Below are 11374 nucleotides of genomic sequence, written 5' to 3' on the forward strand. Positions count from 1 at the left end.
GAAGACAACACTGACCACGCGGGCCCATCTGTCATCGCCTCAGCACGAAGCAGCCCACGCATAGTAGAACCATGTGCGGCTGCCACCCCGGGCCCACGTGTCGGCGCGCAGGTGACAAGTTGGGCCGTGCGCGCGGAGAAAAGCGGAAGATGGGCCGCGGGGGAGAAGAAATCGGCCCAGTGAGGTTCAGCTGAGCCCTTTTTCTTTCTTTTTATGTTTTCTTTTCTTATTTCTTTACCAAATTTGAAACTTCAATTCAAATTTAAATCTTGTTTGAACTTCAACTTTCCAAATATATCCAAAAAAATCCTAACATGAAGAAAACTCCTATTATTTATTTATAATATTTTTATTTTCTTTATAATGTATATTCTTTTCCTCCTCTTCTCTCTTCTTTCCTCCATTTTTAAATTCTATTATTATTATTATTATTTTTAAACTTGTCTCGTGAATTTAAACACAAATGCACAGATACAAGAACCTCAGCATGGGATGCATATTTCCATATTTATTTATTTGCTATTTGACTACTTTAGTTCTCATAGTTGGGTTTGCAAGAAAATCAAATAATTCCCAAAACACTTTCATATAAATACATGTATTTATTTATTCAATTATTTTCACCTTGTAAAGATTTTGGGCTCTACAAATCCTACCCCCCTTAACAGAAATCTCGTCCTCGAGATTTGTAAGGAAAGGAATACAAAACGATTGGCTTGTAATTCAACTTTTAGTCTATAATTGTTTCAAATATCTAGAGTATTCAATAGTCAATAGTGGGTGATTAGGAGAGCATGGGTATGTATATGTATGTCCACTTTATTATGTAGGATAGAAGATGTCTTTAGAGCATAGATAGGTTTGGTTATGAAAGGGTAGGGCTAGGAAAGACTCTATCCAAGATTGTGGATCTTGATTACTTTTGAAGATCTAGCTTGAATCTTATCCTTCCTTGATTTGATGAGCTCGATCATCTTCGATCTTCGTTCTTTGAAGTCTTTATCCGAATTAGGGACATGTAGTTAGGATAACTTGTAGGTAAGGACAGATGGTTAACAGGCTGGTGGCATAAGATAAATGTATTATGGCAACATCTAGGATGGGAGGGATGGTCACCATGAATATGCTGGTAAGTTATTTGTTCATGGGTGGTTTGGTCTGATGTACTAATTTAAGTTAAAACATGGCCAGCAGGGTCTAATCTATTTCACTAGTATTAACTAGTCCGTTAAGTAACTCACTTTAGATTGGACCATATTAGATTAGATGGGATCTAGATTAGATTGGAGTGACTAGATTAGACTAGATAATATCTAATTACTTTGGATTAGATCATGGTTTTTATTCTAGAGTGGGATAAATATGCTAATTAGGGCATGATGAATCCATAAAGATAAGGTAGAATCTTTTGAGATAAGATGGATCTATGGGTGTAGAATACGAATATTTTAAGATGAGATGAATATTGTTAGGCTAGATACTTTAATGAGGGATAATCTAGTTTATCTAGTTATTTTATAAACACTATCCTTTATGCCTAGATATATATGCAGATGTAATTGTGGATATTACTCCACAACTCATCACACTCAATCAAAGATCCAAATCAGGCAAGTATCATAAGAACAAGCATTCAAGTGTATAGATACCTTAAAAAAATAGTTTTATTTTTGTTCCTAATAGTAGGTCTCCTATTCCTAAAGGTCACTTTAGGCACAGGATTTCAAAGTGTGAAATCCACATTTGTCTTTAGAAGGAAGAGGTAAGAATAATCAGAGTAAAACGGAAATAGATGAGAAAAGATTAAGATAAGTTTAGAAAAGAATCAGAGTAGCAAAGGTAAGTAGATAATGGTTGTCTAGTTCCATCTAGGTTTCGTCCTACAGTCAACATTCCTCTGATACCACTTCTGTCACACCTGGGTTTTAGGGGCACCAAGACCCGGGCGCAAACATAATCACCAGGTGTGCTGGGACCAAGTCTCACACATATGATGAATCATGGCACAGGATCGAATGTCACATCTTTACTACATAACAGGAGTTCTATACAAAATAAATAATTACATTATAAGGAGACAACGGTCCAGCAACCCAAAGTTGACTGGGAGACGACGACCTAGACCTCTCACGAACACATCGCAGCATCCTCCACGCGCCTCATCCTGTGGTACCTGTTCTTGACCTGTGGGGGGATGTGAGACAGCAAGAGTGAGCTCACATACGTTCATCGCTCAACAAGTTATGGGGAATAATGTGCATGAACTCGCCAAAGGTGGGAGCTCACGTGAAGTGTAAGGCTTACCAAGGAGGATGGTTAGAGCTGAGCATTGCTTTTAAAGTTGGTCAAAATTTTATTAGCAATTACTAAGTATAAGTAAATACCAGCCCAATTAAGTAGTAGAACAAAAGTAACAACACCTGCGATGCAATGCATATGACAAATTGAATTTAGTTCCATAAATTAATCATGTGAGGGTCCGAGCTGCTCATGACCGTGAGCACGGCTAGTATACCAGTTTTACACTCTGCAGAGGTTGCGCATCTTTACCCACAAGTCATGTTACCCATCTGCCAAGGGATCGCGACTTCCCATACACCTCTACCGAGGAGGCAAGGCAGGGTAACACTACGAGGCCTTTACAAAGTTCCACTAGCTTCAGAAAACCCGCTACAGTTTATAGGAAGCTCCAATGCAGGAATCCCTTGCATGACCGCCATCGCAGCAAAATCATCCCGAGGGCCTCCCTACACTGACCACTCCCCTACTGCCCTTGCCCCATTCGGGTAAGGTAGTCCTCCACTAGCTTTCCTAATTAATCAGCCAAGGGCGTCCCATTATACCCTTGTGGTAGCACTGTTTTCCCGGGTGGTCGCTCCATGTTCCAATTAACATAATGATCTTATCATGAACGATAAATAACAACGGATAACAAAAGTATAATCATGAGTAATGTATCTTCATACCCAAAACCACATAAAGCACTAGCAAGTACTACCCAAAAAGTTCAGTGGTAACAAGGTATAAAGATAATCAAACTAGGGTAATCTATTGGGTCCCATCAAAATTAACCTATGCAGATCATTATGATTAATCAGAACATGGCTGGGTAAAAAGAAGTGATCAAGGGCACAACTTGCCTAGGACTTGAGATTCCAGGTACCAGGATGCTCTTCAGGTGGCACGTGACCTCACTGCTAGTCGTAGCAATACAAACAAATATGGTATAGACAAAATTAACATCACACCGAACATAAGAATAAACTGCATAATAATAATCTACGCGTTGCTACAAGATCGTGGGTTCGAGAACTGCTAAATTCGGAGTTACGGTTATAAAGGTACGATTTTCTGAAGATTTACGTGATTAAATATTAAAGTTATATTATAAATTGGTGATTATACATCACATGAGAGAATATACTATAATTAATTAACTCAACTTCGATCTGGATCATGACTTGATTAAAAGTCATAATTTTAGTTAGATTATAATTATAGATAGGTTATCTTTAACTAGCAAACTTAATCCACTAAACACAAATTAAACAATATCTAATTATAAGATTATGCGTTATAATAAAACTAATGTTGTCATTGTATAGATAATGTTATTACAAAGCTAACGAAACTTGAACGGATCGAATCAGAGTTAAGATGAGCTAAATATGAATTAGATAAGTTTCAAGATTTGTTTTTATACTAACATCCCATCTTTCCCTATTTAATTTGGAATTTTCTATGGATCCCGGACTGCTGACGCTATTATTAGAGAATCCAGGGTCCAATACGTAAAGAAAAGGACTAAACTGCAATTACTTTTATACTGTTGTGGAGCGCGGGTCGATTTAGTAAAATCGTAGGGGTTCTTTAGCTAAACGGCAACGGCGAAGAGGTACCGAGGACCTAGAGCCGTCCGATCGCCCATCAACCGACGGGATTAGATCCCCCCTAAAGTGAACAGGAATCACCCACAACCCTTGGATGCGGCATCCACGGTTCCAGACGATCTCAAACCCCATCCACTCGATCAGGCGCCAAAGGCTTGGATTCAATACGCGAAGGGGTAAATGTTACTTTTAATCCCAGCCATCCATCTCAATCCTACGGCCAGGGACCTGTCTTCCCCCGACTGGACTCGAGCCGAGGCAGCGCGGAAGTGCCCAGGGCGGCGGCGCCATGGCCGCACACCTTGATCTGGCGTCACGAGGCTCTGCTACTGTTAATCCGGGGTGCAACACAAAGGAAAAGGCAAAGTAAACCTCGTGAAGGTAATCTCACCGCAGATCATCATCTGTAGGTTCAAGTCATGGTGGCGCAGCTTCATGGTGATTTTCGAATTTCAGCGATCGATTCTGGTGGCTTCGATCAAATCCCGTGCCCAATCAGAGGTGTTTGTTCCTCCCTGAACCCCGTAACCACCTCCAACACAGTCTGTGGAGCAAGGCGAATCAAGATGTAGACCTCATCCCAGTCTCTCTCTTTCCCGCCTGCTCGATGGCGCTCTGCTCCTTCCGATGGCTTTGATGCTCAATATATAGATCACAGGGCTAGGGGCGAGTCCGAGCTTGGCCGACCTGGTCCCGAGGTCCGCGCCCGTCGGCTTGAATCTTGCGGCATTTGGTTGGGGAATCGCCAGGATTCCGCGCAGGTCGTTGGGGAGGAAGACAACACTGACCACGCGGGCCCATCTGTCATCGCCTCAGCACGAAGCAGCCCACGCACAGTAGAACCATGTGCGGCTGCCACCCCGGGCCCACGTGTCGGCGCGCAGGTGACAAGTTGGGCCGTGCGCGCGGAGAAAAGCGGAAGATGGGCCGCGGGGGAGAAGAAATCGGCCCAGTGAGGTTCAGCTGAACCCTTTTTCTTTCTTTTTATGTTTTCTTTTCTTATTTCTTTACCAAATTTGAAACTTCAATTCAAATTTAAATCTTGTTTGAACTTCAACTTTCCAAATATATCCAAAAAAATCCTAACATGAAGAAAACTCCTATTATTTATTTATAATATTTTTATTTTCTTTATAATGTATATTCTTTTCCTCCTCTTCTCTCTTCTTTCCTCCATTTTTAAATTCTATTATTATTATTATTATTTTTAAACTTGTCTCGTGAATTTAAACACAAATGCACAGATACAAGAACCTCAGCATGGGATGCATATTTCCATATTTATTTATTTGCTATTTGACTACTTTAGTTCTCATAGTTGGGTTTGCAAGAAAATTAAATAATTCCCAAAACACTTTCATATAAATACATGTATTTATTTATTCAATTATTTTCACCTTGTAAAGATTTTGGGCTCTACACATGGCATTTTAAAATTGTAGTGATTTAAAACATATATTGTTTTGCAATACTTTACTTCCAAACATGCCCTCGGTGGTTGATCCTCTCGGTTCCAGAAAAAAAAGGCAAAGGTAGCAAGCTACACGATTAGGGGGTATTTGGGAGTGAAGTTTTTTTAATCGTTTTGGAAAAATACTACAGTATTATTTATAAAATAGTGTTTGACAAGCTAGCTAAAATCTTTATTTTCAAAACTAAAGTATTGCAAATACTGTAGTATTTTTAGGGTTCTAAACCTTAGTTTCTAAAATTGTAATATTTTAAACTGTGGTATTGTCTAGTAATTTAAAAATTGTGGTTTTCAAAAAACCCTGGTCCTTATTGGTAGGTGATAAGTGTCGCAAATCGAGGACACTTGGCCGCTTCTTTGTCGTCACTTGTAGGACTGATTTGGTGGATAATGATCACAAGGGGATATAAATAGTAAGGGGATTCCTCCCCATGAATTCTCTCGTGATCACTATCCACCAAATCAGCCTATAATTTTTTTTACCTTAGATACATACAATACACACCAGGGGCAAGGTAGGTAGTAAATAAAGGTGCACATACATGCACAAAATTTTGCAAAAATAATAATTTAGATTAAATTTTCACATTATAATCGTACACCTTTTTAAGTCATGTGCACTATCGGTTTTGCTCTATCTTGACCATTGCTGACAGCGGACGCAAATTAAAGGCGAGGGAGAAGAGATACGGGTATCTTGGCACGCATCGGCTTTGATGGAGAATGCATGGATGGAGCAGGGAGTGAGTAGAGATGATAATAGATACCCGATCCTCGATTACTTATGAGAAATTCCTTCATTAAGAATTTGTTTGGGAACCTTATTTTCTCAAGGGATTTTTATTTTTCTAAAAAAAATTAGTTTATTTTCTCTTGAGAAAATAGTAACCTCTTAGTAAAATGGAGTTCCCAAACTAGCTCTAAGAGATGAGAATGTAGAAGTTTCTTTTCCCGCGGGGATGTAAAAGGGGAAATTCTCCACCGACGAGTAAACGGGGACGAAGATGATCAAACATTCCTCATCCCTATTCTCCGCGGGGACCCGTTAAACTTACATGTAACAATGTTTTCATGTAATAATTAATTATAAAAATAAATAATTACATTGTTAAAAGATCACTTATTGTACAAATACGTTTATTTTGATGTACACATAATGATTTCTTACATTTGATATTGTGTATAAGTGACAATGTTTTGCGTTAATAACATATAAAGTACGTACTGATTATCATTTAAGCGAGGACGGGAATCCTCGACGGGGATTTATTCCCACGGAAAACGGAGATGGGAAAGAAATGTTCCCGCAAACGTTCGTGAGGATCCCCGCGTGAAAAATTTTTAGTCCGTGCGGATGGAAATGAGAACCTAAAATCCAACGGAGAATTCTCCATTATATGGAGAATAAAGATGGAAAATAAATGTCCCTCCAAATGTTTGTGGCCCGTGGGAAAAAAATTTGGCCGCGGGGACAGAAATGGGAACCTAAAACTGGACGAATAATTCCCCGTGGATGTCAGCCGATCAGTGCAGAGGAAACGTGTTGCACGGGAGTGGACGACGAGAGCAAGTGCTGCTGCTGCTGCCTCTCTGTCGGCCAGTTCCTTCGCGCTTTCCGTTCCGTTCCCCTAATCATTCACCGACGTGATGGGGAGGGGGAGGGCCCAGCCCAGCCCAGATGCCTGCCTGGCTCAACGGCCCAGACGTCACTACGTGACTCATGACATCATCCCACTCTTTACCGTCCGTCCGGACACACGAACCGAATCCATCCATCCATGGCCGACACTGCCAGGTGGGCTATCTCCCGTCGCTTCCAGCCATTGCCGTCCCCTCTCTCTCTCCATAAGCCAGCCACTCCGCTCGCTGCCTCGCTCTACCGACCACCGTGCGCGCGCGGCTTCCACTCGCGCCGGCCTGCCTGCCTGCCTGCGGCCGCAGGCGGCTTCCGTTGCCGCCAGGGCACCGCCCGTGACACCCTGATCTCCCCTCACCTACTCCTGGATTCGATCCCATCCAGCCCGTCCCGTCCCTCTCCCACCCTTTTCAGATCTGCCTGCGAGCCCCCGCCACGCACCCCCATGCCCATGCCCATGACCCCCCGACGCGAGGCCACTACTGCCAATGGCTCCCTGCCGTGACCGAGCCCATGGAGGACCTCGCCCCGGGGGCCCTCGCGCTCTTCGCCGCCGTCGCTGACTTCATAGACGACTCCGCTCCCGCTGCCGCCGGGGCCGGGATGCCACCGCCGGAGCCCGAGTCCGCGCCCGGGAGTCCCTGCTCCGACTGCAGCAGCGTCGCCACCGCCGACTTCGAGGGCTTCGCCGACCTCGCCTCCACGCTCGTGCTCGACGACCTCGTCTCCCCCGCCTCCGCCTCCGCCTCCGCCAGCTCGCTCCCCGCCTCCGGGCCCAGGGCCGCCAGGAGCGTCTTCGCGCTCGACTGCGTGCCGCGCTGGGGACTCCACTCCGTGTGCGGCCGACGGCCCGAGATGGAGGACGCCGCCCGCGTGCTCCCAACCTTCTTCCACGTCCCGCTCTGGATGCTCGCCGGCGACGCGCCCGTCGACGGCCTCGACCGGGCATCCTTCCGCCTCCCCGCGCACTTCTTCGCCGTCTACGACGGCCACGGCGGCCTTCAGGTTGCGCGCGCGTATCCACACGATTCGATTCACCTCCACACGCATAAGCTCCCTCATCAATGAATCCCGCTGCTGCAGGTCGCCAACTACTGCCGGGACAGAATGCACGAGGTACTGGCCGAGGGGCTCACCAGGGCAGAGCAGGCCGTGTCCGACGCTGACTTGAGTGGCCTTGACCCTAGTACTCACGAGCACTGGGAGAAGGTCTTTGTGGACTGCTTCAGCCGTGTTGATGCAGAGGTGGGAGGAGACGCGGCGACCGGAACCAAGCCTGTGGCTCCAGACACAGTGGGGTCAACAGCGGTGGTTGCGCTCGTCTGCTCATCGCATGTCATCGTTGCCAACTGCGGCGACTCGAGGGCGGTGCTCTGCCGGGGCAAGCAGCCCCTGCCGCTGTCCGTGGACCATAAAGTAAGTCGTCATCTCTTCTGGGGTCAACTATTATACTTGTTTCGCTCAATCTGTGGATTCTGTCTGGGTGCTAGCTTCATGCATTGCTCGTTCACTGTTCTGGTTATTCCAGCCAAACAGGGAAGATGAGTATGCGAGGATCGAGGCCCAGGGGGGCAAGGTCATCAACTGGAACGGCTACCGAGTTCTCGGTGTTCTTGCCATGTCCCGGTCAATTGGTACGCATCCCTGTCCTCTTCATGTCATGAGAGCAAACGTTGGTTCTTCAAGTCCTGAAAAACTACAGACTAGTTAATCAGACTACTTACGATATGTAGCTATCACCACTTGGAATGTCGTTTACTGGCACATTCTGTTCTTTCACAAGTTATTGGTTATTTCATTTGTTCCAGTTTCGCTTTAGGGATGTATGCTCTGATTTTGGTTTAGGGTTTAGGGAAAACCTAATGAGTTCCAACTTTAATTACGCCACTGGATAAAATGGTATGTATTTCAAACAGTTGTGTGGTTCGTGTAAAGCCTCTATGTGCATGTGTGGTTGGTTGCTGCAGAACAAAAAAAAAAAAAACTCGGCCGGGGAGGGAAAGACCGCCCTCCCGGTATTAAATTAAGAAGAGACCGAAACAATGGTCCCGGCCGAGAAAATCCCCGAACCCTGGCCCCCATCACTAACAGGTCAGCGTCAACTGTCCACTCTGCAACGGCTCAACCGGAGGGTGGCGCACAGGACATCGTAACCCGAGAGCGGATGGGGCACAGCGAGGGGATTTTTTTAACCAAGCCTGAAATTCGCTCCCGAGGGGAATCGAACCCAGGACTTGGAGGTGCTACTCGGAAGTCCTTAACCACTAGGCTAGAGGCCCTTTCGCGGTTGCTGCAGAACAGCTCCTGTAATGCTTCCATGGGAGTCTATAATCATGGACTCCGCAGTCACATTAGATGTTCAGGCCCGATGACCTGTGTTTTGCTGAACTGAACCTTTAGAGCCTCGTGTACCTTTTGTTTTTCGAGAATTTGTCCGTCGACACGTTTTTCATTCTAGAGCCTCGTGTACTGTTTTGTTGCCTTTGTATCAGTGTTCCAGTCTACCTCACTTAAGCCTGACTACAACCAGATAGACTTGTGGTTGAAAAAGTGGCCAGAAACCAACTGACTGTTTATTTGTCCCATCATCAGATAGAGTGATAGACAAATGATGACGTGATTTTGATTGATTGCCAAAAGCAGGAGATGACATATTATTGTTGATCCACATGTAGGGGACAGGTACCTGAAGCCATATATAATCCCAGTCCCTGAGGTCACAATTGTCGCCCGTGCAAAGGATGATGAGTGCCTAATTCTTGCAAGCGATGGCCTGTGGGATGTAATGTCAAACGAGGAGGTATGTGATGCTGCTCGCAAGCGCATACTGCTGTGGCACAAGAAGAACGGCGACGACTCAGCGTCAGCCCAAAGAAGCGGTGATTCGGCAGATGAAGCAGCTCAAGCAGCTGCTGAATATTTGTCGAAGCTGGCCCTCCAGAAGGGGAGCAAGGACAACATTACCGTCATTGTAGTCGACCTCAAGTCACATAGAAAGTTCAAGAGCAGAACATAACCACGGATTCGGTAAGACTTGGACAGTAACAATAGACGCTAGGAAGGTTGAGAAAATGCTCCTGTTTACCCTTTTTTTTTCTTTTTCTTTCCCACAACCATATAGGCTGCCACGTTTGATCAGGGTACAGATTCATACACAGATGTAATCTGGTTGGAGACTGGGCTGGCTAGGTAAGGTGGTCGATTCTAGGGTCCAAATCTTAGAAATAACATACATATGTAGATTCCAACAAGTAGTTCACTGATTGGGTTTGGGGCATTGTTTCTGTTATTAACAGGTAAAGGTACAATAGAAACTGCCACCCCTGAACTACCTAATTGAGCACTGTATCTGTGCTACTGGTGTTTTGACGTTTCCGCGCCCGGCGCTGTGTCTTTCCGTCCTGCTCTTCGCTGTCCTCCTGAGTCGCCTCCGTGTTCTTGTTGTGGTTCGTCGGTCCAGTGCTCACATTCCCATTCCCCTTCCCTTGAAGACCAGCTTGTCCCCAAGCTGGAGCAGCTGGAAATCTGGCATGCAGAGCGTCCGAGTCTTCCTAGGTGGAAAGTTCAGGATCCATCCCAGACCAGCAAACCTTGAGCTGAGTAATGTGTTCACCACCGCGATCAATCATGCGACTCTGGAGCACTTTGGTAGGAACATGTACTGCATGAGCATCAGTAGGTAAATTGGGCACCAAAACTTGATCACGACCCAATGCTAATTTGAGTTGGGACACATGAAAAACCGGATAGACCGTGCTGGAATCTGGAAGCTGAAGACGGTAGGCCACGGGACCAATCCGTTCCAATATCTTGTAAGGCCCAAAAACCGGAATGATATTTTGTGATTGGAACACAGTCACACACGGCCACAGAGGACTGTATATAAGGTTGTAGTTTGAGATAGATGGAATCACCCACTGCAAAAATATGTTCTGAGCACTTCTTATCCGCCTGACGTTTCATTCGATCGTAGGCTCTCTATAAATGCAGTTGGATTACCTTAGTCATGACCTCCCTGTCGTGGAGCCATTGATTCAGTTCAGCGACCGGAGTAAAGGCATCTGATGACAAGCCAAAATGTTTTGGTTTGTAGCCATAGAGGACTTCAAATGGAGACCGGCCATGCGCTGAGTGAACACTGGTATTATACCAGAATTCTGCCACAGATATCCATTGGGGCCACTTCGAAGGACAAGTATGGACAAAACAGCGAAGAAATGTCTCCAAACATTGATTGAGACGTTCTGTTTGACCGTCCGATTGGGGGTGGTAGGCAGAGGACATGCACAACTTCGTATCTGTCAGCTGGAACAGATTCTGCTAGAAAGCACTAGTAAAAATACGATCACGATCTGATATGATGTTAGGCCCTGTTCC

The 11374-nt window shown here is 45.2% G+C and overlaps 1 protein-coding gene across 1 annotated transcript; it reads left to right on the forward strand.

The window, feature by feature from the left end:
* Nucleotides 1–7350: 7350 nt before the first annotated feature.
* LOC100283932 (protein phosphatase 2C ABI2) lies at nucleotides 7351–10330 on the forward strand. Its single transcript, NM_001156830.1, is given in 4 exon segments — nucleotides 7351–8002; nucleotides 8081–8413; nucleotides 8526–8631; nucleotides 9673–10330. Coding segments are annotated over 4 exon segments (1272 nt in total). The 5' UTR covers nucleotides 7351–7510; the 3' UTR covers nucleotides 10014–10330.
* The last annotated feature ends 1044 nt before the right edge of the window (nucleotides 10331–11374 follow it).

Source organism: Zea mays, chromosome 8 (assembly GCF_902167145.1).
Source record: "Zea mays cultivar B73 chromosome 8, Zm-B73-REFERENCE-NAM-5.0, whole genome shotgun sequence".
Classification (NCBI taxonomy): domain Eukaryota; kingdom Viridiplantae; phylum Streptophyta; class Magnoliopsida; order Poales; family Poaceae; genus Zea; species Zea mays.